Source organism: Solea solea, chromosome 6, assembly GCF_958295425.1.
Source record: "Solea solea chromosome 6, fSolSol10.1, whole genome shotgun sequence".
In the NCBI taxonomy this organism is placed as follows: Eukaryota; Metazoa; Chordata; class Actinopteri; order Pleuronectiformes; family Soleidae; genus Solea; species Solea solea.
The window spans coordinates 28,338,078-28,365,648 of NC_081139.1; the positions used below are offsets into that span (position 1 = coordinate 28,338,078).

Genomic DNA, 27,571 nt, shown 5'->3' on the forward strand with positions numbered 1-27,571 from the left:
TGTGAGTAAAGACCGAGTCGCGGCGAATCAAGACCGAATAATAACTTTATACAATAATTACTTTATAACTTAACTTTATAATATAATAACATTATAATATAATTACTTCATAACATAATTACTTTATAATAAAGTAATTATGTTATAAAGTTAAGTTATAAAGTCTTTATAACTTAACTTTATAATATAATAACTTTATAATATAACTTGTAACATAGTAACTTTAAAATAACATAAAAGTAAACGTGACCTTCAAACCAAACTTTATTGATCACAAACAAATAAACAAACCTCAGACACAGAAGTGAGACTGTATATTTTCATAAAACCGTGAAGGACAGATTCCTCGTGTCCTCAATCGTAAACGTCAGCGTCATTTCCGCTTCGCGTTTTTGCTCAGATGTTTTTTGTCCCTCCGGTCGCTCCGTACAGTGACAGACGTTGTTGTGGTGAATCGCTGAGTCGTCCGTGAGTCGTCGGTTCTGTCGTGTCTCCGTCGGTGTCTGTGTCCACACTCGGAGACACAGCGTGGACGCTTCACCTGAATACACACTGGTACGAGCTAACATGCTAACGAGCAGCCGCTGCTAACGCTACTGTTAGCTAACGGCTAACACCGAGCACACACACACACACAGCATGTACTGTGACAGTTGGACAGTTGGACAATCCTGTGTCTCTGTTTCTCAGCAGTGGACAGAATGTCCTCTAAAGGTGGAGGAACAACTTTGAGCAGAAGAAACTACAGACTCTCCTCAGACACACACACAGCTACATGTACAGGTGAGACACACACACAGACAGACACACGCACGGTCATTTGTCTTTGGAATGTCCCTTTAATGTCTCTGTGTGTCTCTCAGGTTTACTGAATGACAAACTGCTCAGTGACTTCCTGTATCATGTCTTTCCCACGACCAATCAGGGACCTACAGTGGCATCGCTCAGGTAACACACACACACACACACACACACACACACACACACACACACACACGTGTATGTGCTTGTGTGTAGTATTTCACTTAAGCCACAGATTCATGTTACACTCAGCAGCTCTATACATAGACACACAGAGCCACACATGGACATTCATGACTTGAGGGGACATTGCATTGACTCACTTTCATTTCCTGGAGATTTACTCTAACCTTAACCACAATTACTACTGGCCTAATCCTAATCCTAACCCTAACCCGGAGGTCCGGATGCAACAGCAGCAGCTCCGTGAGGAAGGCCTTGAGATAATTTTGAGATAACTTGCACTACAACTTGCACCACAGGGAAAGTGGAGAAGAAGGAGAAAAGAGAGGAGCTTAAGGAAAGCATGACCGAAATCAGGAAGAAGATGGAGGGAGTGATAGTTGAAGTGGATTTCAGCAATGTGGAAGTATGTCACCTCTTATCCCGGAGAAAAGAGTCTGCAACACGAGCTGTCGTGCTGAGATTCACTAACAGAAAACACAAGACAGCACTGCTGAAGCAGGGCAGGAAGCTCAAAGGCTCGGACGTCTACATCAACCAAAAAGAATGCTGACAACGCCAGAAAAGCAAGATACCACCTGGACGGCAAACTGCAGAATCTACATTCAACAAATGGATCTACACCAGAAGAAGTCAAAACAATGCAAATCAGGAGTGAGGACGAACTGGAGAAATACAACAATTAAGGTATGGCTCACGAACGCTCCATAACTACAGCCCAGCAAAGGTCAAGGGTCATTACACAGACTAAAAAGATGGTGAAAGTATCAGAGAGGATCGCTGAGCATGAAAATGTGGAGCTGACTACAAATCAACATGTGAACCACACCTTAACAGACCCAAATGAAAGAATTGACCCGGATAACCATCTATACCTAAACATGACTGAGAAATGCCAGTACTACACTGAAGATCAATTCAACGAGTGCATTGATATGGATGGGAAACTGTCTTTAATTCACTTCAATAGCAGGAGCCTATACACCAACTTCGACCACATTAAGGAATACCTACAACACTTCAAAAATACTTTCAATATCATTGCGGTGTCGGAAACATGGATTAATAAGGACAAAGGCACAGATGTTTTGCCTGGATGGATATAAACTTGTCTATGTTAACAGAAGAAACAAAGGTGGAGGAGGAGTGGCCCTGTTCATTGACAATAACATTGAGTATGAGATTGTACAAAATATGTCTAAAGCTGTTAATGGAATGTGTGACAATTGAAATCTGTGTGACGAAAAGGCAGAAATATAGTGCTAGGCTGTGTTTACAGAGCACCAGACTCAAAAATAGAAGATTTTAATGAATGTGTGGGAAGAATATTCTCGGGGACTAGCCAAAAGAGGGTTTTTATCTGTGGTGATGTGAATATTGACTTACTCAACCCAAAACAAAATACAATGATTGATGACTAAACTAATATGATGTATATGATGGGCTTACAACCCCTCATTACACGACCGAGCAGGTTCACAACACATAGTGCTACCCTAATCGATAATATTTTCACAAATATTAAAGGGACAGGCATAACAAGAGGACTTCTGATAAATGACATAAGTGACCACCTGCCAGTCTTTGCTATCTATGACTGGAAGCACACTGTGACACAGACACCGAACAAAAACACATATAGAAGGGTCAGGACTTAAAAGGGGATGCTTACACTGAGAAATGAACTACTGAGGCAAAACTGGAATGAGGTCTACAAAGAAACAGATGTAAATGGTGCTTACGATTCCTTTTTGCAAATATTTAAAACGCTGTATAATAGACACGGTCCTGTAAAGAAAAGACACGCAAATCAGAATAAGGAGGGGAAACCATGGCTAACAAAAACATTGATAAATGCCTGCAAGAAGAAAAACACCCTGTATAGACAATACATAAGATTAAGGAAGGAACAGTCAGAAACGAGATACAAACGATATAGGAACAAACTAAATAGCATCCTAAATTATTGCAAGAAAGAATACTACAGTTATCTGCTAGCAGAAAATATGAGCTTTACTAAAAAACTATGGGATATTCTAAACGATGTGATCAAAAACAAAAACACAAAACCTAGCTACCCTCACTACTTCAAGGATAATAACACGGAAGGAAGATAACATGGAAATCATAGCAGAAAGATTTAATGAATTCTTTGTCAATGTGGTGCCGAATCTGGCGAAGAACATTACTGACTCACTCCTTCACTGGGACCACTTTGAGGGAACATGATGTTCAGGCAGAGAAGGGTAAGAACTATATTAAAATCCTTTACCGTATCAGTCACGGGTGTCAGACAGTGGAATAATCTGGATGAGGAGATTAAAAAAAATCAGCAAAACGGAGTGTATTTAAAAAGAAGTATGTAGATATGACTATTAATCGATACAGAAGGACCCAGGACGGAAGTATGATAAAGGTCAGAGACAGAAATCAGTAGACACTGTGTGGAGACAGCAGAGGACACAAAAAAAAAAACAAGAAGCAAATGTACCCAAACAACAGCTGACATTGATAAGCACAAATGTCAACACGTGAGAAGTATTTAGCTGCCCCTGTGAATCGAGCCACTACGGAGAATCAATTGATCCAAGATGGAATTGCTAAGCTGGTCACTGAATGCGATCGACAGAGTGTTATCAACAACACGTGCAGGTTCTGGTGAACCTACATACCCAGATGGGACCTTCATGGCTGGCTACATTCTGGATGGATGGGAAAGTGGAGAGTCGTGTGCCTTGCCGTACTGGATGTAGAGGATGTCAAGGATGTGTACATATTCACATTCATGACAATTGGAATGCTCTCCTTGGAATGTGGTATGTTCATGCAATATCGGAAAATGAGAAAAATCGCCACTGAGCTGATCAATGTGAGGGTGGAAAGCGCCACAGCTCAGAGGGCTATGGTTAGGCTGCGCTCCGACGTCTCCACAACCCTCGGGTACGTGACAAGAATGGTGAAGCTAAGCGAGGCGAAAGCTATAGATGAGATGGATGTCTAAAGGAAAAAAAAAGAAACGGGCTTTCTCACACCATCCAAGTTAATAGTTAACCTGATGAATTGATCTCTATTGATTGGATCACTTTGTGACTTTGGGACTTACAACGTCCCAAAGTGATCAAGACTGTCACTCAAGACGGAATAATATGGACACATGTACAGACGTACACATAGTCTGATTACTGTCTAGAGCTAGACTGCATCTCTGAGTGCAACCTGCTGCTGAAACATGTTTTGTCAAACTGTCATAAGAAAAAAAAAGAAAGAAAATTAGTATGTTGAAATTATGTATTGTACGATGAAAATATGTATTTGTGGGTAATGGGGGTGGGACTAGATAAGCTATTGCTTCTCCCGCTTTCCCTTTGGGTTATGTGTATTGTGTGAACTACACTAAGATGATGTGTGATGATGATTGATCTAACTGACATGACCCAAATAAACATATAAATAAATAAACCTCAACCTAACCTTAAAACATATCTTCAACTTAAAATGTAGTCATTTACGTTGTGGGGACTTGATTTTTGTCCCCACAAGGAAGACAAGTCCCCATAATGTGACTGTGTAAACAGTTTTAGGTCCCCACAACATTAGTAATACCCGCACACACACAGAGCCACACACAAAGCCACACACAGAGAAACACACAGACAGTGTGGTTGTGTTGTAGAAGGTAATGGTTGTAGTGCCTGTAGTTGGTGCATGCTACATGCTGCTTCTGCTTGCTACTTTCCGCTTTCAGCTACCGCCGCCGGCTAGCCCGCTGTTACAGTAGGTGAAAGGAGGAGCTGAGTGCGTGAGACTCCTCTGCCGGTACATAACCTCTCCACTGCCAAGAACTCGTACACGCCTCCTTGTGGCCACACACGGTAACGGGCGCCCTGTGGTACCAGGCTAAGTTGTACGGGATCTCGGAGTAGCAGGGGACCCCAGAGACGCGGCATGCAGTCCCACTAGTAAGTGGACATGCCCTGCTGCCCGTCAACCTCTGCTATGGGTAAATAGTGAAGACCTCAACGGCGGACCAGGCGGAGGATTGTAGCATTGAGAAGCACCACAATGGCTGAGAAGGCAGAGGAAGCTGCAACAGAGGGCGATCTCCAGTTGTCTTGGATTCCATGCCACTGGATCCAGATCCCTCTATGCCAAGGACCGTGTGGTGGCTGCAGGCGTGTCAGCCTCCCCACGGTAAAAGATGCCACGCACAGGCATCCTCTCGAAAGGGAACCCGCCCCAGTCACACCCTGGATACAAGGCCCTGTGATAGCTGACAGGGGCAGGATCGTGAAGTCTGGAAGCCCCTAGCCACAACCCGGCACACAGGCGGTGGGTGTTTGATGAGCATTCAGCCCTTGGATGAGCTTTTCGGTAGCAGCACCCATGACTGAGCAGCTCTATTAAGGATCCACTCTGCTCACCCCAGAAGGGGAGGGGGTTAGAAAAGGTACCCTAAACATAGCCTGAATGTGCGGACCTTCACAGACCGAACCAGTAAAAAGCATCTCCAGGGAACTAAAAAGGTTCAGAGTTGACATCGCAGCTCTCTCTGAAACCCGCCTGTCTGATGACGGGCAGCTGAAGGAGGAAGAAGGAGGAAAAAGGAGGCTGTACTTTGTTCTGGACAGGATGAACCACAAATCCATGGTGTGGGTTTTAAGAACAGCCCCATCAACAAACTTCATGAACTTCCTGTGGGCATCAGTGAGCGCCTAATGACCATACATCTGATGCTGTTATTAGTGCTTACGCCCCAACAGTTGAGGCACAGGAAGACATCAAGGAAACCTTCTATGCTGACCTGGACAAAATTCTATACAAAGTCCTCAGGGAGGATAAGCTAATCCTTCTTGGAGACTTTAACACCAGAGTAGGACAAAACTACAATCTATGGAGAGGCACGCTGGGGAAAGAAGGGGTCGGAAACACCAACTCCAAAGTGCTCTGAATGTGACCTGGACTTCTGTCAGAAGAACAAGTTCAAGACATCTTGGATGCATCCCCGCTCTCTCATTGATGATGTCATTGTGCGCTCCCAAGACCGCCGTGATGTGCTCAACATAAGAGCAATGATTAGGGCTGATGAACCTGGACTGACCACGCCTCCTCCGCTCCACCATGTCTGTCTGCCTGATGAACCTGGACTGACCACGCCTCCTCCGCTCCACCATGTCTTTCTGCCTGATGAATCTTGACTGACCACGCCTCCTCCACTCCACCATGTCTATCATGATGCACATAAGAAGGCAGCAGAAGAGACAGACCCGTCCAAGGCTAAACACTGAGCGACTGTGAGAAACCACCTACAACAACATCAACATGGGACATCCTCTCTGCATCATGAATTCCTGCAAAGCCATTCTTGGTCACAAAAGCAGAAACATCAAGACTGGTCTGATGAGAATGAACCGAAATCCAGTGGAAGACTTTCATCACCTGGCAAAATGACATCAGCAGCAAGGATAAAAGAGAAGAACGGTCTAACCTAAACAACCAGTTCCTCAGACATGAGTCAGACCCAGAACCTGGTTTTATTGTGAACTAGGGCTGCACAATAAATCGCTAAATAGTCACAATCTTGATTCACAATTACACATAATCTTGATTAGAGCTGCAACTAACGATTATTTTCACAATCCGATGAATCGTTTGGTCCATAAAATATCAGTAAACCTTAAAAACTGTTGATCGGTGTTCGTCAGACCTGGAAATGATGATTTTCTCAAATGTCTTGTTTTGTCCACAATAACACTAATAATAATAATGATGTGAAGGGAGTCAATATTGCAGCATACATCCACAACTTGCCACACAAGGCAGAGATGCTTCTTTTTATGAAGAAACATCTCCCACTGATGTCCTCACCGAGCAAACAAAAAAGACAATGTGGACATGAGACAGAGTGACAAGTGAAAAGATAGTTTTCAGGGGGTTGAGAATTCAATTTCAATTCAATTCTATTTGTATAGCGCCAAAGCATAACATACATTATCTCAAGGCACTGTACATAGACAACATCAAGGAGAGCAGAGAACCCCAACAGTTCACACAATGAGCAAGCACTCGGCATCAGTGGAGAGAAAAAACTCCCTCTTAACAGGAAGAAATCTCTGACAGAACCAGGCTCAGAGATGAGCAGTCATCTGCCTCGACCGGTTTGGGTGAAAGGAAAATTGGGGACAGAGGAGAGGTGGGGGACAGAAAGGGGGGAGAGAAAGGACAAGAGGGAGATGAGGTACAGACAGAAGAGAGAGAGAGACCAGGAGCAGATACACAACGACTGTATGAAGTTACAAGTTTAAAGAAATGTTGAGTAGAAAGTGGAAATCATTTCAGTAAAAAACATTTCCGTCTGTCTCTCTGTGTCTGTCTCATTGTGTCTGTCTCTCTGTGTTTGGTCTTTGTCTCAACAGGAAGTCTCTTGGTTTCCAGGATCTTACGTCTCACCTGGACAAACTGTTGAGTGAAGGAGAATCATCTGAGGAGAGCAGAGGTCAGTGCTGTGCTCTTATAAGAACCACACACACACACACACACACACACACATACACATACACATACACACACACACACACACACACACACACACACACACACACACACACACCTGTGCTCACCTGTGACCCTGCAGATCAGGCAGTAGAAGGTCGTCTTGGTCCTCAGCCTGTCGTCCTGGATCACACCAGCGGCTTTGAAGGACTTCTGTTTGTAGACGACGACCTGCTGGGGGTGAGACTCGCACACTCACACAAATAATAAGTCTACAACATCTATGTCACATGATCGCGTCTTTACCCCACTGTTACACAGACGTCTGTAAACCAATCACTCCCACATACACACACACACACACTCACTCTCCCACACCAAAGCTCATAGAGAAAATCAGTGATTTTAGCTGCTGGTCCTCTGCTGCCTCGTGTGGTCACTTTGAGTCACTGAGGTCAATCTGAATGTTGGATTTCAAACACTGAAGTAAGACTTGAGAACTTAGTGATGGAGGCAGCAGTGGATCAACAACTCCTGAAAATCACTGCTTTTCTCTGTGAGGATTGGTGTGGGAGAGTGTGTGTGTGTGTGTGAGTGAGAGAGAGTGAGTGGGACAATCTCTGTTTATTTCTGTGTGGAATTCTGTTGATTCTACTTTCAGGTGATTGGACACAGTAACTTCAGCTCCATCAGAGCCACAACATGTGTTTATACAGGTAACAACTCTGACCTCACCATGACCTCACTGTGGCCTCACTCTGACCTCAATCTGACCTCACTGTGGCCACATCATAACATACATTATCTCAAGGCACTGTACATAGACAACATCAAGGAGAGCAGAGAACCCCAACAGTTCACACAATGAGCAAACACTCGGCATCAGTGGAGAGAAAAAACTCCCTCTTAACAGGAAGAAATCTCTGACAGAACCAGGCTCAGAGATGAGCAGTCATCTGCCTCGACCGGTGGAGGTGAAAGGAAGATTGGGGACAGAGGAGAGATGGGGGACAGAAAGGGGGGAGAGAAAGGACAAGAGGGACATGAGGTACAGACAGAAGAGAGAGAGAGACCAGGAGCAGATACACAACAACTGTATCAAGTTACAAGTTTAAAGAAATGTTGAGTAGAAAGTGGAAATCATTTCAAGTTTTCTTATTTTGAGCTATAAGATCTCCAAAAAATCTCGAAGCATTAATAATTCTCTGTAAACCTTTAGTTGGTGATTCACTTTATTTTTGAGGATGCACTTTGTTTTATTTATTTGATTAAATGTTTTGTAATTTAGGTTGACATGTCAATCCATTTTATATTTAAAAAATATTTGACTTAACTCCACAAACACCTTACTCTTATTGTTATTTACAGCAAATGACCACATATCTTTGTGTGATGACATGAAAAAAATAAACATTTGAAGAGTCAACACTTGTTTGCTGTTATAGACCAGAGCTACTAAAACATCAGTTTTTTATCACTGCATCGTCATATGTTCAGATTATATTAAATATGAAATTATCGGTATCAGCCATGAGAAGCAGGAAATTATCGGTTATCGCTATCAGTAGAAATGTTTCTTGTTGTGCATCACTAGTGGAGACACAGTGATTTGTGATGACTGACAGAGGGAGGGCGGAGCATAAGAGCTACACATGTTACAGTATGTGTGTAAGGCTAGACCTTATTTAAAAGGTCAGAGGTCAACTAGGGATGTCATGATTTGAGATTTCAGTGGTACGATTATTGTCAGAGAAATGATCACAATGTCACGATATTATGATTATTTTGCGTGAAATCCAGGTTTTTCTACAGTCTGATATGACAGCAAACATCACAGCATACATAGCATACATAGCATTACTTAACATTACATGTCATTTAGCAGACGCTTTTATCCAAAGCGACTTACAAGGGAATTAAGTACAACCTGCCATACATCATAGCATCACAGCAAACATCACAGCATCACAACATAGTCAAGGTCAACTTGACTGTAACATCGTGACATGTTCATTCAGTGTGTGATTTCTGGGTGGGGGTGTGGCCAGTAACTGTGGTTTGTCTTAACAGGGAAGTGGATCTACGAAGTTCTGATCTCATCACAGGGTCTGATGCAGATCGGCTGGTGTACTCTGAGCTGTCGCTTTAACCAGGAGGTACACACGCACGCACACACACACGCGCACACACACACGCACGCACGCACGCACACACACACACATGATGTCTGTGTGTCTCTGTAGGAAGGTGTTGGTGACACACCTGACTCTTACGCATACGATGGAAACAGAGTGAGGAAGTGGAACGTCACCACCACAAACTATGGAAAGGTGAGACATTTGGTTCACACACACACACACACACACACACACACACACACACACTCACTCACTTTATTTGTATAGTGCCAAATCATAACATACATGATCTCAGGTCTGTACACACACAGTATCACAGAGAGCACAGAAACACAACAGTTCACACAATGACCAAACACTAGGGGGCAGTGGAGATAAAAAAGCACTAAGATCTAACAGGACAAGTAAAGAGACTAGACCATTATCTGAGTTACTAACTTTAACTAGTGCTGTTTCTGTGCTGTGATGTCATCTAAAACCTGACTGAAAATCTTCAAACAGGCCATTAATGCGCAAATATTCACATCATTGATTAGCAACTGCCTTTTCTAAGATTTTAGAAACGAAGGGAAGATTTGATATAGGTCGGTAATTAGCGAAAACATCTGGGTCAAAGGTCACTTTTTTGAGAAGTCTGTGTTCCTCCTCAGTCATGGGCGGCAGGCGACATCGTCAGTTGTCTTATTGATCTGGACGAGGGAAGCATCACATTCTGTTTGTAAGTAAACAGTCTCACACACACACACTCACTCTGTTTATGTGATGTCAGCTGATGATGCTAAGCAAACTGCTTGTCTTTAGGAATGGACAGTCTCTGGGGACGGCCTTCACCAACATTAAGACGGGTCCTGGCGTCGCCTACTTTCCTGCCATCAGTTTGTCCTTTAAAGAGTCGGTGGCGTTTAACTTTGGGAGCCGCCCACTCAGATATCCTTTATATAGGTTACACTTTATATATGTTAAACCTTATATCTTACACTTTTTATGTTACACTTTATATATGTTACACCTTATATGTTACACTTTATACCCTGGTCTCCATGATGATATGAATGTGATGATTTTCTTTAACTTGAGTGTTCACGTATCCTGTGGACGGTTACCTGCCGCTGCAGGACCCACCCACTGCTGACCTGACCAAAGCCCACAAGCTGCTGGGCTTCATCAAGAACGTCCTGTCCACCGCCATCGACCTGCAGGTGAGGACAGCAGTGGAACCTTTGTCCTCGTCCTCGTCTGTGTTTCTGAGCCCGTTGTCTCTGTGTCCCTGCTGCAGGACGACCAGCTGCTGGACAAAGACCCTGCGGTGTGGAGACTTCACGGAGACGCCACTGTCCTCCTCACACTCGCTCACATCTTCAACCACTTTGCTCCGCTCATGGTGAAACACCTTAACTTTAGTTTAAAGGTTTTTAGACACTGTCCATGTTTTTGTTTTTGTGTCTCTAGTGTTAAGGGTCTCTGTGTCTTGTGTCTCCAGTGTAAGGTGTACCTGGTGGAGGACGTCCTGATGAACTTCCTGTTGGGAATTCTGGAAGGAGGAGGATCAGTGGACGAACATCCACTGATTCAACAACTGCTGGATTTATTTTGGCTGCTGATGGAGGTCACACAGTCACACACACACACACACACAGTCTCACGCACACAGGCTCACGCACACAGACAGTCACACACACGCACACACACGCAGTCATAAACACACAGTCATACATCTCTCTCTTTCTCTCTCTCTCTCAGGACTACGAGGTGAGCGAGTGTCTGAAACAGTTGATGATGTCATTACTCAGAGCCTATCGTTTCTCTCCGATCATTCCTGACCTTGGTTTTCAGGTCAGTTCCAGCTCTAGACCATGTGACTCACTGACTATTGATGATTATTGAACTGTGTGTTTGTGTGTGTGTGTGTTCCAGATCCACTATCTGCGTCTGACCACAGCGATTCTGCATCATGAGAAATCCAGAAAGTACCTGCTCAACAACGTCTTATATCCTTCTACATGGTCCAGGATACCGATAACATCACGATACATGGTTATCAATACTGCTAATATCAAGATACATGGTTAACGATACCGATAACATAACGATACATGGTTAACGATACCGATAACATCACAATACATGGTTAACGATACCGATAACATCACAATACATGGTCAACGATACCGATAACATCACAATACATGGTTAATGATACCGATAACATCACAATACATGGTCAACGATACCGATAACATCACAATACATGGTTAACGATACCGATAATATCACAATACATGGTTAACAATACTGATAACATCACGATACATGGTCCATGATATCGATAACATCATGATACATGCTCAACGATACCGATAACATCACGATACATGGTTAACGATACCGATAATATCACAATACATGGTTAACAATACTGATAACATCACGATACATGGTCCATGATATCGATAACATCATGATACATGCTCAACGATACCGATAACATCATGATACATGGTCCACGATACTGATAATATCCCTATACAACGTAGAGAAAGATCAAAGGTCATGAACGCCGATTGTCCAGGTCACTTCTGCACAACTTTACCTCATTCATTTGAGCAGCGCCACCTTCAGGAGACATGAAGTAGTGACTGTTTACTTTAGAGAGACCCACTCCTGTTCTGTCCTTCTGACCCTGCTCCGTTTCTGTGATGGAAATTGTCTCTTAACCACGCCCACATTCGATGTTCTTCGCTCCGTCGTCTTCTTTTACATCAAGACTCCTCTGAGGGTGAAGGAGGCGGGGCTTGAGGAGCTCATCCCCACCACCTGGTGGCCAACGCACTTCGACAAAGAGGTCATGTGACTGCCGTGGTGATTGACATGTCCATCATTGGCATGTTTTTTTTCCCCTCATGGTTAATCTCTCTCCCTCAGGGAAAGGCCGAGCGAGAGCCTGAAGACGAGAGTGCAGACGAGCGAGTGAGACGTCGAGCGTACGAGCGCGGCTGTCAACGTCTGAAGAAGAGGATCGAAGGTTACTGTCTCTACTCTGTCTCTACTCTGTCTCTACTGTGTCTACTGTCTCTACTCTGAGTCTTCTGTTTCTACTGTCTCTATTCTGTCTCTACTGTTTCTACTGTCTCTACTGTGTCTACTGTGTCTACTGTCTCTACTGTGTCTACTGCCTCTATTCTGTCTCTATTCTGTCTCTATTCTGTCTCTACTGTCTCTACTGTCTCTACTGTCTCTACTCTGTCTCTACTGTGTCTACTGTCTCTATTCTGTCTCTACTGTGTCTACTGTCTGTCTCTAATGTGTCGTCTCTTTCAGTGGTGGAGGAGTTGCAGGTTCAAATCCTTAGGCTGCTGCTCAACAACAAAGACAAATCCACGGTTTGTTCACTGACCACACATTCATGTGTTTGTGTGTATGTGTGTGTGTGTGTATTACTCTGTGTATGTGTGTGTGTGTGTGTGTGTGTGTGTGTGTGTGAGGAAACAGCCAGATCATGTGATCTTGTCATCCTTCTGTGTTACAGGGAGAAGCTTCTCGATACATTTTTCTCAACAAGTTCAGGAAGTTTCTGCAAGAAAACGCCAGTAACAGAGGAGTAAGACACACACACACACAGTAACACACACCATCACACAGTAAGATAAGATAAGATAAGATAGTCCTTTATTTATTTGAAATGTACATAGTTACAGCAGCAAGACAGTAAAGATAAAGATAATAAATAATAAACATGCATTACAATATAAGACAATATTAACACTACGATTATAAACAATTAGTTAAAAATAGAATGTTGAATGTACATTATAGACAGCAGAATATACACAGTATGGACTTGATATTTACAGCATAAATATGTATAGGTATATTGCACTTGTGAACATTTACAGTATATTGCATGTAGAATGAATGAATGAGGAGTCTGGTCATGTGTGGTCTACTGTGAGCAGTGTTTGTTGTACAGTCTAACAGCTGCAGGGAGGAACGCTCCTGTTTCAGTCTGTTACTGAAGGAGCTGCCCAGTGCTGTGATGGTGAAGAGATTGTCCATCAGAGTGATGAAGAGCTTGGTAGCCATTCTCTCTCCCACCACCTCCACTGGGTCAAGGGGACATCCAGGGACATAAGTCTGTCCCGCCTTTTCCTGTCCGCAGCTGTGATACTACTGCCCCAGCAGACAGCTCCATAAAAAATGGCTGATGCCACTACTGAGTCATAGAAGGTCTTAAGGAGTTCTCCCTGCACTCCCAAAGACCAAAACACACACACACACACACACACACAGTGTAACTGTGTGTGTGTGTGTGTGTGTGTGTGTGTGTGTGCAGCACCCCACAGCTCTGTGTCCTCCTGAGTACATGGTGTGTTTTCTTCACCGTCTCATCACGGCGGTCAGAAGCTGCTGGAACGACACTCACAGGAAAAGTGTGAGCAGTGTCAGAAGTGAAGGTACAACGGAGTCACATGATCGTTCATTTGTACGTAAATATCTGGACAGAGCAGACACCATGTAATCCTGTGTGTGTGTGTGTGTGTGTGTGTGTGTGTGTGTGTGTGTGCGCGTGTCACAGAAGCCTACGTTCCTCCTCAGCTCTTCTACAATGGGAAGGTGGATTACTTTGATCTCCAGAGACTGGGAGGACTCCTGTCTCACCTGAAGAAGACACTCAAGGGTTTGAAAACACACTCACACACAGAGTAACACACACACACACAGTAACATACTTTTCCTATTCATTTTCACTGCTCCCTCCAGCAGAGACACACATGCCGCATTTCCACCAGCTCTACTCGCCTCGCCTCACCACGGTTTAAGTAGCGTTTCCACTAGCATAGTACCTGGTACCAGGTCCTATTTTTAGTACCTGCTCCGCCGAGGTTCCAAGCGTGTTAAGTAGGTACTATGCGATGATTGGTCAGACTGCCGTCACAGGAAGAGACGTCCAACTCACAAATCAAGCCGAACAGTGCCGAACTGTAGATCACTTAAAACTACTTGGGTTAATCTCCTACAACTACGGAAGTCTGGTGTAAAGTCACTAGTCACTTGTGTGTGTGTGTGTCGCTTTTAAAACAAAGTCACCGCAGTTTCTCTCAGCCGTGCAGTGATGACTCCGCCCACGTTAAGTAGATACTATTTTGTAGTGGAGATGCAACCTAATCGTGCCGTGCCGAGGCGAGGTGAGCAAGTGGAAATGTGCCAACAGTGACACACAGTGACACACACACAGTGACACACACAGTGACACACACAGTGGCACACACAGTGGCACACACAGTGGCACACAGACACACACAGTGACACACACAGACACACACAGTGACACACAGTGACACACACAGTGACACACACAGTGACACACAGACACACACAGTGATACAGTGATCTCTCTGACGCAGACGACCTGGCGAGTAAAGCCAACATCCTCATTGACCCTGCAGAGATTCAGACCACGTCCATGGACGACCTGGACGAGGACGAGGAGAGCGGAGCAGCTCAGGTAGGACATGGAGAAATTGACACACAGCTGTTGTGTCACAGGTTGTAAACCTCACACTCTCTGTTTACTTTACCAAAGAGGCCGGTTGGTGCAGCAGCGATGGGCGGAGCTCTAGCGAGGCCCAGCTGGTTGAGTTCTCCCACTCTGGGTCGAGCCAACCGGTTCCTGAGCACCGCCGCGGTCAGTCTGATGACGCCCAGAAGACCACTGAGCCAACCGGAGAAGGTGAAGGTCCGGACCCTGACGGTGGAGCAGAGGACAGAGGAGGACAGTGAGTAATACTGCCTCTGAGGGCGTGGAGCCTGGGACTTATCAAGTGTAGTTGTATATGCTACTGACACTGAGCTGCTAACACATGTTAACTACGTCCACGTTTACCTTCATACACATCGTCATACATGTATCGTTGTGTCACAGTTGAAGGTAGCCATGGCAACGACGGCTTGTTGCTGGGGCGACCGCTGGACGAACCCAACCAGCAGGTGGCGGACAAGTCGCTACTGGAGATAGTGGACGGGATCGTGATGATGTACAACCTGAGCGTTCACCAGCAGCTGGGGAAGGTGAGCTGGGCGGGAGGAGGGCGGGGCTTCCAGTGATGTCATCGACGTGAAGCTAACGACGTCTGCTCTCTGTGCAGATGGTGGTGGTTTCAGACGACGTCCATGAGTATGCGGTGGCTCTGAAGGACACGGACGAGAAGATCGCACGATGTCCCACACCAGTAAGACACATCACCTTTGACCTTTGTTTACATGAAACAGTTTTTACAGACAACAGCTGACTCAGCAAAACAACAGCTGACACAGCAAATCAACAGTGACCTCTGACCTTGTGTCCTCAGAGGGCGGACATCTTGGACGAGCTGCAGAAGAGTCACAAGGTTTTTTCAGAGAAGTTAAATCACCTGAGCAGACGACTCGCCTGGATCAACGCCACCATCTACTCCAAGGTCAGTCTGCTGAGTCATGTGACCACACAGACTGCACTGAGACTGCTGAGTCATGGCTTGACTGTGTGTGTGTGTGTGTGTAGGAGAAGATGTTGGACGTGTACTGGCTCCTGTGTGTTTGCATCAGAACCATCGAACATGCCGACAACACAGGCTCGCTGTTCGCCTTCACACCTGAGTTTTACCTGAACGTGGCCATGAACGCCTACAGCGCTCTGAAGAACTACTTTAGCCCCGCCCACAGCATGGAGGAGCTACCAGGTGAGTGTCGGGGTCACATGACTCAGCCAGGTGAACACTGGTCACACTGATCCATGTCTTCTTCTCCTCAGGGTATGAAGAGACTCTAACACGGCTCGCTGCCATCCTCGCCAAACACTTTGCAGATCCACGCATCGTAGGAACAGGTGAGACACACACACACACGCACGCACACACACAGACTCACGCACACACACACACACACACACAGACTTTGACTTTCAATGACGATGATGTATTGATGGCTCCTCTTGTGTATTTATGGCTCCTCCTCTTGTGTATTTATGGCTCCTCCTCTTGTGTATTGATGGCTTCTCCTCTTGTGTATTTATGGCTCTTCCTATTGTCTCAGATTTCAAAGACTCTCTGATGCAGGCCCTCGCCAGCTACGTCTGTTACCCACAATCCCTCAGGGCAGTGGAGAGAATCCCAGAGGAGCAGTGAGTGTTGTCTTTCCTCCTCTGACCTTTGACCTTTCTTTACTTTCATTTTGACCATTTATGTATTATAAGAACTGGATGTAGCTCCGCCCCCTCTGGCTTGAAGACAATTTTTCCAGTGGCCACTCGTGGTACTGCAACAAAATACTCATGTGGTCCAAAAATGAGAAATTTGAAAATGAATAATGAACACATGAATTAAACTGTGTTCATAATGAAAACATCTGTTCATAAAGTAACTCATAAATGTGATGAACACATGAATTAAACTGTGTTCATAAAGTCACTGATAAATGTGATGAACACATGAATTAAACTAGGTGTTTATAAAGTCCCTCATAAATGTGATGAACACATGAATTACAATATGTGTTCATGAAGTCACTGAAAAATGTGATGAACACATGAATTAAACTGTGTTCATAAAGTCACTGATAAATGTGATGAACACTTGAATTAAACTATGTGTTCATAAAGTCACTCATAAATGTGATGAACACATGAATTACACTGTTCATTGTGAAATGTAAACGTTCACCAGGGGGCAGTATAACATCTGTGTCTGTGAGTGGTGAACAGGCAACAGGGCTCCAGGAGTTTACACAGGAAATGGACTAATATGGACTCACATCTAACAGTTTTCAACATAAAAGTCATTGGTTCTGTTCAGCCATACTAAAACACAGCCCACCGGGTTTCAAAATAAAAGTCTTTAATACTGAAACAACTTTATTTACACGTATGATTTCAGACGCGTCGCCATGATGAGGAACCTGCTCGCTCCCTATGAACAGAGACCCTGGGCCCAGACCAACTGGATCCTGGTCCGGCTGTGGAGGGTGAGACACACACACACATACACACAGACACAGACACACACAGACCTAAAATTTAACTGGACCAACATTTTCATCACTAAATACACGTGATAATGTCTCTGTGTGTGTGTGTGTGTGTCTGTCTGTCTCTCTTTAGGGGTGTGGCTTTGGTTACAGATACACTCGTCTTCCTCACCTGCTGAAAACCAAACCTGAGGACGTGAACCTGCCCAGTCTTCAGAGTACGTACTTTAATGACATCACACGCTCGTCTCCATGACGACCGTGTCTGTCCTTTAATGACATCACACACTCGTCTCCATGACGACGGTGTGTTGCTCTTGTTTGCATGCCTCTCAGGAGATCTGTCCAATGCTAGTTTTCAGAGTAAGTCACAGGACATGGACATGTCCCACCTTCACCTGCTGCAGTCCCGCCCCCTCCTGTTCCCATCACACACACACTCCTCCTGTGTCCCTGCCAGCAGGGGGCTCTCACACCTCAGTCAACCATACTTTGATACCTGAATTGTCCCTTTAATGTGTCTAGGTTCGTCCCACTGTCCTGTCCCGGCTGATGGGCATGTCTGTGCTGTGTGTTGACCTGTCTCCTGTCCTCTGATTGGTGTAGAGCCGTGTCCGTCAGTCCTGCTGCAGAGACACATGGCGGAGCTGCTGAGCACAGACAAAGACATGGCTGCGTCTTTCCTCAACAGCGTCCTCAACCAACTCAACTGGGCTTTTTCTGAGTTTATAGGCATGATCCAAGAGGTACGCACACACACACACACACACACACACACACACACACACACACACACACACACACACACGCACTATGGGGAGCATTTAAATGCCAGCACACTATAATTGAAACGCGTGTACAGCATCTCTGCGATGATATCAAACCTCTAACGTGTAAATTCATTCACTTTCAATGGACAGACGGGCGTCATGTAGGCATCACGCAGACGCTGCATGCGCGTTGTTGCACATGCACCTACGTGACGGGTGAACTACGCCTCAAATACATGACATGAAGACCACGCGTGACTGTCAAGTACAATTCTACATGAGCCTACAGACACACACTGTGTAGTGTTTGTGGAAATCAAACAGCGAGGGGTCATTCGTGCCGTGCCATGCGCGAAAAACAGCGGACACCTGTGTGCACGCTCGTCTCGATGTACAAATAATTATTTTGAGTTTAACAGCTGCTTCGCTTCACAATTCAAGCAGTCCATGTTTTATCAAGAGAGAGTGATGTGACAGTTTAGACTATTTCAGTCAAACGTGCACACGTTAAGGCGTCTGAAGCGTTGGCTTTAGTACAATAGTGACACTAGTTAAGGTGTTTTAGTATAGTGTGCTGGCATAAAATGCCCCTGATAGCACACACACATTTTGTCACGTGTTTGTTACGTGTATGTCTACTGTATGTCTTGTGTATGACACGTGTTCGTCATGTTTGTCACATGTTCGTCACATGCTCTCGTTTGTCACATGTTTGTCACATGTTGTTTTGCTGTGTCAGATCCAGCAGGCTGCAGAGCGTCCAGAGAGAAACTTTGTCAACGCTCGACAGTTGAAGGTAAAATCTATTTCATCTTCACAAAGAAAATCACATCTGAGTGGAAGGTTGTGTTTTGTTGTTTGTTTTGTTGTGTGACATCATGGTGATGACATCATCAGTGTGTGAAACTTTGTTGCAGGTGTGTGCGACCTGCTTTGACTTGTCCGTCAGTCTGCTGCGCGTTCTGGAGATGACCGTCACTCTGGTACCTGAGATCTTCCTGGACTGGTCCCGCCCCTCAGCTGAGCTGCTCCTCCGGCGATTAGCTCAGGTAAAGGCACACAGCTCCGCCCACACTGACAACAAAACACAACCTTTTCAGTTTTTTAAATAAAATAGGGCTCATTTTAGAGGATGCATTAGTGTCGTAACGATAGCAACAGTGACATGTTTTGAGTCATGATCATCAAAATAAAGGTGTTTTGTTTGGTTTCAGCTGTTAAACCAAGTTCTGAACAGAGTCACAGCTGAGAAGAACCTGTTTGACCGTGTGGTTAACTTAAGACTGCCAGGTACACACACACACACACACACACACACACACGCACACACGCACATCAGTCACTCAGTATTAACCCCCTGTGTGTGTGTGTGTGTGTGTCTCAGGTCTGGAGAGTGTCGATCACTACCCCATCCTTGTTGCTGTGACAGGAATCCTGGTTCGGGTCCTGGTGGATGGAGACAGACAGGGGTGAGTGTGTGTGTGTTTGTGTGTGTGTATGTGTGTGCGTGTGTGTGTGTGTGGCCATTATGATGCTCTATTCTTCTCGTTGTCGTTTGCTGGATCATTGTGAACGACGTGAAATTAGCTGTGCTGAATGTGTGTCTCATCCGTGAAGACATTCCTGTGTCTTCTGTGAGACACACACAGACAGAGAGACACACACAGTCAAAGAGACACACACACACAGATGAACAAACACTGTGGGAAAAATCTATTAATATTTAATGTGGACTCTGCCCGTGTGTGTGTGTGTGTAATATGAGACACAGTCACAGATGTGGGCGGAGCTTTGCACCATTATCTTTACATTTCTAAAAACAACACGTCATTGTTTCAGCAGCTGAGACAAAATCCTTATTATCTGAGCGTGTCTGTCCCACAGTGAGGTGGACAGTGGTGAGGACAGTGATGTGGACAGTGAAGACACTAACATGTCATTAAAGGAACAGTGTGTGTTTTAACTCTTTAAACTGTAACAAAGTCAACGTCAGTGAGTTTGATGCTTTATTTCTTTATTTATAACTTTGTTTCCTGAAGCTCGACATCTGTTCTGACTGATACATGTCTAAGCTCGCGGGGGGGGGGGGGGGGTGATCAAAGCCATCTTTAAAAACACTTTCTATTTTTACTCTAAATCTAAAACATGACAAAAACAACAGGAGACGCTGAAAAGCTACAAAAGATTTTCTCTGAGACTTTAAGGCATTGTTATGCTGCGCACACACACACACGCGCACAAGGTAGTAGCTAGCCTCACTGACTCAAACATTTAAACCTGCGTGACCAAAGCTACGTGATGATATGAAGTTTGTGTTTGTTGTGAATGCACCAGCATGTTTGAGTTGCTAATGTTGCTAAAGCGTTAGCTTTGGCTTGTGCTGTTGTGTGTCGCAGTGTTGCTAAACCGTTAGCAATGCAGTGACAAGAACATTCTTGTCTGAGAACTCAAATCATGGTATCAGGGTGGAGGAGGAGCTAGTGTCTGTGCTGGAATATTTGCATAGCAAGATTTGATTGGTTTGTCCTTACTCTGAACATTTCTCCGCCTCTGCTACAGACGTCACATGACACAGTGCTAACAGTGCTAACATTAAAGCCTCTTCCGTGTTTGTGTGAGCGCAGCGTTTCAGTGTTAAAGGTATAAGCCGTGCTTTAAAGGGACAGCGCTGTGTGTCAGGTTTCAGTAGCAGTCCATGCTAACAGCTCCTCCACAGACCTGGAGGCGGGGCTCTCTATTTTTGGTCTGTTTTTTCTCTGCTAAGCACCGCCCCCGTCTGTCCACCCTGTCACAGTGCAGCGGTTCGTGGCTGTGGTTCGGTGTGCAGACCTGGGTCATCAGGTGGGAGGGGCGGGACAAGGGGAGGGGGTGGTGTTTAGGAGGAGGAGGAGTTAAATGAGTGACAAGGGTGTCAGTCTGTCCTTCCTGTTTCTATGGCAACATGATGTGTGTGTCTGAGAACACGTTCGTGAAGGAGGCCGGCCCCCCTGCCTTCTGGTCATGGAGCTTCTGTTGTTGCTCCGCTTCTAGTGGTAAGCCATGCCCCACGTGTCCTTTCTCTGCCCCAGAACCAGGCCCTGCCCTCAGCTTGCCATTCTGCTGCTCTCTGATTGGCTCCAGAAACACCACATGCTTGTTGGTACTGACCTTGTGTCCCGGGCCCTCGGTTGTCGCGGGCGGGTTCGGGGTGAGGATGGAGGATTTGGCACTTCCTGCTCCGGCCTCATTTTCTGTGCTGGCAGTGGGTGTGGCCTTGGCACAGTGAGAGCAGCGGCACGGCGTCAGGTAGAGGTACATGAGGATGAGCAGCAGACTGACCACGCAGCCCAGCAGTGTGGTGAACCCGGTGTTGAACTCGTGGGACTCATGGTGGCGCTGTGCCACCGTTACGTTGACCTCGCTGGTCTGGTTGCGTTGCTGCTGCTGGTCCAGTGCCATGCACCAGTACACACCGGCGTCCTCCACATGTGCCTCCACGATCTCCAGGCTGCCATTGGTGAACATCTTCAAAGAGCCGTTGTTCCCCGGCGGTGCCACATACTCCTGGTTTGGCGACACCCAGAGAAAGGTCAGACTGTGGCCGCTGAGGGCGGTGACACAGTGCAGCAGCGCTGCCTTCCCCTCCTTCACTGAGACGCTGTGCGCCCTCTGCTGGCCGAGCGCTGGACTCACCGCGCTCAGGTTACAATTTTTAAAGTAGAGGTCGTGTTGGAAGAAGCGCACCGTGGCTTTCTGTAAACCATAGACCCGACAGGTGTGCTCGTGTCTGAAGTGCCTGACCGACGCAAATCCCTGCTGCTCCCAGTGCCGGAACAGTCTGAACATGGAACATTCACACTCCAGAGAGTTGTTGTGAAGGTAGAGTCCTCTCTGGACCAGCAGGGGCAGGTTTGATATGTCCTCCAGAGGCAGCTTGAGCAGGCGGTTTGAGGACAGGTCCAGCATGGTCAGGTGAGGGTGGCTCTGCTCTTGGATGGAGAAGAAGGGAAAATGAGTGAGCCGATTGTGACTCAGGTACGCCCTCTGCAGGTTTCCCAGTCCGGACAGAGCTTGACTCTCCACCTGCACGATCCTGTTGTTGAACAGCAGCAACTCCTCTAATCCAGGCAGCTCCAGGAAATAGTGATGCTCCACAACACGCAGCTGATTGGACGACAGATCCAGGTGTCGGAGCTGAGGCCCGGAGGTGTTCTGAAACGCCCCGGGGTGAACGGTGGTCAGACGGTTGTGAGCCAATCGTATCGTCTCTAGTCGAGAAAGTCCTCTGAAGGCCCCGCCCTTCAGCTGACTGATGTGGTTGTGGCTGAGGTCCAGAGTGACTGCAGAGACAGGCATTTCACCGGGGACCCACTCCAGACCCAGGGCAGCACAGCTAACGATGTCTGAGGCACAGAGACATCTGTTTGTTTGGGACGAGGCCTGGGACGGACATGCGGTGGTGTGGGCGGTGTCCGACTGAAGCAGCTGGAGACAAACCAACATTGGGACGGACCACCATAATGGCGGCAATCTCACTGCCACCACACCCTGTAGGAAACCAGCTCTACTGCCAACATTCACCATGATGCCAGTGGCAGGATGTGGACACAAGTGTCCTCTGCTCCTTCAAAAGGCCGGCTGCAGACGTCCCCTCACTTCCTGTTTCTCATCCTTCATTGTGATGTAGATGTTTTTCTGTGTCACAGATGAGAGTGAAGTCAGAAACATGCAGGACACAAACATCAGCAGCGATGGAGTCCAGGTGAGCGGCTGAAAACAGTGGAGGTGAAGAAGCTTGCTGTTGTTTGTCCCATCCTAGAACCTGCAGCTCCGACACTGTCCTCATCCGTCTCTTGGACGTGTGGAGGACTTTGTGTCCAGGTCGTTTCACACTTCCTGTCTTCACTCAGCAGCCGTGACTCAGTTGTAGCTTCTCTTGTTTTTTTGTGTGAGTCAGCTGTTTAACGTCCACAGTTCAGATCTTCAAAGAAATAAATCCATGTATCGTCCAGCACACACAGACCCACACACACACACACACTCGTCTCTCTGATGGTTTTCAGCAGTGGGAGGACGACTGTGAAATCACAAACGTCACATCCTTCTCTCTCTCCCTCTGTCTGTCTCTCTCTGTTTCTGTCTCTCTGTCTCTCTCTCTCTCCTTGTCTCTCTCTCTCTGTTTCTGTCTCTCTCGGTCTCTTTCTCTGTCTCTGCCTCTCTCTCTGTTTCTGTCTCTCTCTCTCTCTGTCTCTCCTCGTCTCTGTCTCTCTCTCCTTGTCTCTCTCTCTCTGTTTCTGTCTCTCTCGGTCTCTTTCTCTGTCTCTGCCTCTCTCTCTGTTTCTGTCTCTCTCTCCTTGTCTGTCTCTCTGTCCTCAGCAGACAATGAAACCTAAACACGGGGAGGAAAGTTCAGGTCCAGATGAGGGTGAGGAGCTGAGCTGCTGCCTCCTCCTCTTCTCCTCTCAGTTCTGAGCAGCATCTGTCGCTTCTGGTGCTTTCCCAGCTCCTCCCCCTCCTTCTCTCCTCCCTCCTCCACTCCAGATTATCCCTCTTCTTCTTTCCTCTCAGTCTCTCTCCTCTTCTCCTTTCACTGCTACTCTCACCTTTCTGTGTCGATTTATGTGACTCACACACACACATACACACACATACTCACTCATGTCTCTCTCTCTCTCTCTCTCTCTCTCACACACACACACACACACACACACACACACACACACACACACTCTAACATACTCTCAACTCATTGGCCTAAATAATTATTATTGACCTGTTAATTTTAACGTGTAGCAGCTTTAAATCTTGTTACCGACTGGACCCTTGTGTCTATTGTCGCCTTTTGTCCTATGGTAGTGTCTTCTTCTCATGCTGTCCTGGTTGACCAGTCTTTAATGAAAGGTGACACACAGGTTGTCACTGGCCCTGTTACCATAGCTTTAAGGAGCAGGGCTCTCAGTGTGAGGTGTCATGGCGGCTGATAAGGTCAGAGGGAAATGTCACTGCGTTAGTTTCTCTGGACCAACTGGTACTGACCATCTACTGACCGACTACTGGCCATCTACTGACCATCTACTGACCGACTACTGGCCACCTACTGATCATCTACTGACCAACCACTGACCGACTACTGTCCAACTACTGACCATCTACTGACCGACTACTGACCGACTACTGACCGTTAATGACATGTTTTTTTGGCCCCTCCCCCAGGACGTCTCGGGCCGCCTCCGTCCTTCTGTCTGATCCGTGCTTCCAGCTCCACTCCATCCAGTACCTGTTAGGAGAGGGGGCGGAGCCTTCCTTCAGCTCCTCCTCCACTACCTGTCCTGTAGTTGGAGCGTTGGTTTCATCCATGGCTCCTCCCCTTCCTGTAAGCCCAGGAAACGCCGGCTCGTCAGAGCGTAAACACTTCTCCCTGCACACGTGTGAGTAAGAAATGTGACCATACGTGTGTAATGTCTGTGTGTGTCTGTGTCTGTGCATGTGTGTTTGTGTGTGTGCGCATGTGTTTGTGTGTGTTCATGCATGTGTGTGTGTGAGCGAGAGATCAGGAGTCAAGCTGCCACCACAGCATCCTCCCCTGTTGTCGTGGCAACAGGGGATGTTTCCATGACCACCTCACACAGCATCATCAGAGGATTCGTGTGTGTGTTTTTACACTGATAGTCAGAACTGAGTGTGTCTCAGCGCCTCCTGCTGCTGAGACACAGTAAAAACATGTCTGTAAATATGTTCTTTTCTTGTGTCTCTGCTGGCAGCCTCTTCCTCCTCTTCCTCCTCTTCCTCTTCTTCCTCTTCATCTCAGACTAAAGTCAGTGTTGAGAGGAAATGAGCAGCGTCAGCTGCAAACATCCTCTAAAAGCTTCTCAGTATGAAACCTCTCTGTCTGTCTCTCTCCCTCTCTGTCTGTCTCTCTCTCCGTCTGTCTCTCTCTCCGTCTGTCTCTCTCTCCGTCTGTCTCTCTCCCTCTCCGTCTGTCTCTCTCTCCGACTGTCTCTCTGTCTCTCTCTCTCTCTCTCTGTCTGTCTGTCTCTCTGTCTGTCTCTCTCTCCGACTGTCTCTCTGTCTCTCTCTGTCTGTCTGTCTCTCTCTCTCTCTGTCTGTCTGTCTCTCTGTCTGTCTCTCTCTGTCTGTCTCTCTCTCTCTTGATGGCTTTCGATTAGTCTTTCCATTTACCCTGCAGTCAGACAGATCATGTTTCAGTGGAGTGGTACAACCTCAGCCTGAGCTGTTAGTGGACTGACAGAGACACAGACAGACAGACATACACAAACAGACAGACAGACAGACAGAGTAGGAGGTAAAGTCAGACAGTGATTGGTTAGTGTAACAACTGTGGTGGTGATGTCATTTCCTGTTGTTGTATTGTCCTGTGAGTGAGTGACTGTAGCTCAGAGCTTCACCAGCAGGTGAGGCAGTGAAGACAGGGGACATCACTAACATGTCCATGTCTCTGTGTCCACAGACACTGACTACATCAGTGACCATGAGAAAAACAAGGTGGAGCTCATGTTGCTGTTTCTCACTGAAGAATCTAAACAGGCTGCAGCCTGCACAGCTGTGAGTACTACAGGCCCCGCCCACAGCAGCCCACAGACACGCCTGATCCTCCGTCCACTGCAGCACTGAGACCACGTCCATTATTGATGAGACAAGGACACATTCAACTGTGTCATCCTCTCAGAGGTCAGCAGAGGTCAGCATAGATCAGCAGAGGTAAACATAGATCAGCAGAGGTCAGCATAGATCAGCAGAGGTCAGCATAGATCAGCAGAGGTAAACATAGATCAGCAGAGGTCAGCATAGATCAGCAGAGGTAAACATAGATCAGCAGAGGTCAGCATAGATCAGCAGAGGTAAACATAGATCAGCAGAGGTCAGCATAGATCAGCAGAGGTAAACATAGATCAGCAGAGGTCAGCATAGATCAGCAGAGGTAAAAATAGATCAGCAGAAGTCAGCATAGATCAGCAGAGGTAAACATAGATCAGCAGAGGTCAGCATAGATCAGCAGAGGTAAACATAGATCAGCAGAGGTAAACATTAGCATTTATTTTTAAACATATTATCGATGCATTAACGAGCTGCTGTGTTCATGTGTTCACTGATGAACACATGAATAACACTATCTGTTCATAAAGTTACTGATATGAAAGAATGGAGTTCTAAAACTACGTTGGTTTATGATTATTATTGAACCATAAATTATAATTAGAACGATAAATTTACTTTATTTGTAAAAGAAATGTGAACTTTAAATTTAAACCAATCATTTTAATCATCATAAAAGTACTTCAGGTTAAACTAGTTTCAGTTCATTCTTTCACTGTTCACTACATTTATTTATAAATCCGTATTCATGAAGTCAGCAGCGTTCTCCCATCATGCCTTTCACTGTTCATGGATGCGCCGAGCAAGTCGTTCAGAGCCCAGAGGCATTATGGGAGTAACACTACTGGACATGCTCTGTGGGCCGCACAACCAGGAAATAAACCAGGAAGCAACTGCGCCAAAGGGGCGGAGCTACATCCACTTCTTACAATACATCCATGGTGCAGACGTCGTCAATGAACCATGAAGTCACATGATGTTTTGATGATGTCATCTTCTCTCTCTCTCTCTCTCAGCCTACCAGTGAAGACGACCTGTGTCCAATCTGCTACGCACACAACATCTGTGCTGTGTTTAGACCCTGTTCACACAAGTCCTGCAAGTGAGTCACACACACACACACACACACACACACACACACACAGAGACAGACAGACAGACAGACAGACAAACATGGTGATGTAGGGTTAAACATGTGATCAACCCTGTGTTTCAGAGCGTGTATCAACCAACACCTGATGAACAACAAAGACTGTTTCTTCTGCAAAGCTACGATCACAGGAGTGGACGACTACAACAAGACAGCATGATGATGTCACTTCCTGTCTGTCAGTCATGTGACTGAAACAAAGCATGATTGTTTTAGTTACATTGTTTATGATTGATGTGGAAAAAAATTCAAACAAATATTTAAATAAAAAATAAATATAAAGCAAATCTTTTTCTTTTCAACGTCTTTGTGAGTTTTTAGAATCTGAAGTGTTGACGTTTATAAACTTTATTTTTTTCTCATAATAATAATAACAATAGTAAAATGTTTGTGTGAAACTAAAATGTAAATGTATCAAATATTTAACCACAATAAAAGATTTACCCTGA

The 27,571-nt window shown here is 45.9% G+C and overlaps 2 protein-coding genes across 3 annotated transcripts; one reads left to right on the forward strand and one right to left on the reverse strand.

The window, feature by feature from the left end:
- Positions 1 to 403: 403 nt before the first annotated feature.
- Positions 404 to 27,571, forward strand: LOC131460588 (E3 ubiquitin-protein ligase RNF123). 2 transcript variants are annotated; one of them, XM_058631196.1, is made up of 40 exons: positions 404 to 555; positions 691 to 783; positions 864 to 948; positions 7,398 to 7,477; positions 7,616 to 7,713; positions 8,135 to 8,189; positions 9,544 to 9,629; positions 9,717 to 9,803; positions 10,262 to 10,329; positions 10,413 to 10,538; positions 10,696 to 10,810; positions 10,888 to 10,992; positions 11,092 to 11,217; positions 11,352 to 11,444; positions 11,526 to 11,599; positions 12,336 to 12,453; positions 12,534 to 12,633; positions 12,930 to 12,991; positions 13,138 to 13,209; positions 13,942 to 14,062; positions 14,185 to 14,286; positions 15,014 to 15,114; positions 15,193 to 15,385; positions 15,532 to 15,677; positions 15,755 to 15,838; positions 15,959 to 16,066; positions 16,150 to 16,327; positions 16,399 to 16,473; positions 16,680 to 16,767; positions 17,519 to 17,606; positions 17,743 to 17,827; positions 18,216 to 18,355; positions 19,119 to 19,175; positions 19,297 to 19,428; positions 19,594 to 19,669; positions 19,764 to 19,848; positions 24,572 to 24,786; positions 25,827 to 25,921; positions 26,989 to 27,074; positions 27,189 to 27,571. In XM_058631196.1, the coding sequence occupies exons 2-40, from the start codon at positions 702 to 704 to the stop codon at positions 27,280 to 27,282; spliced, it is 3,981 nt and encodes a 1,326-aa protein (XP_058487179.1). In that variant the 5' UTR covers positions 404 to 555; positions 691 to 701; the 3' UTR covers positions 27,283 to 27,571. The 2 variants fall into 2 exon arrangements, with proteins under 2 accessions (XP_058487179.1, XP_058487180.1); XM_058631197.1 differs by having other exon boundaries at positions 418 to 555; positions 694 to 783.
- Positions 21,110 to 23,605, reverse strand: amigo3 (adhesion molecule with Ig-like domain 3). The gene has a single exon (XM_058631198.1). It carries the CDS (start codon positions 22,940 to 22,942, stop codon positions 21,311 to 21,313), a length of 1,632 nt encoding a protein of 543 aa, XP_058487181.1. The 5' UTR covers positions 22,943 to 23,605; the 3' UTR covers positions 21,110 to 21,310.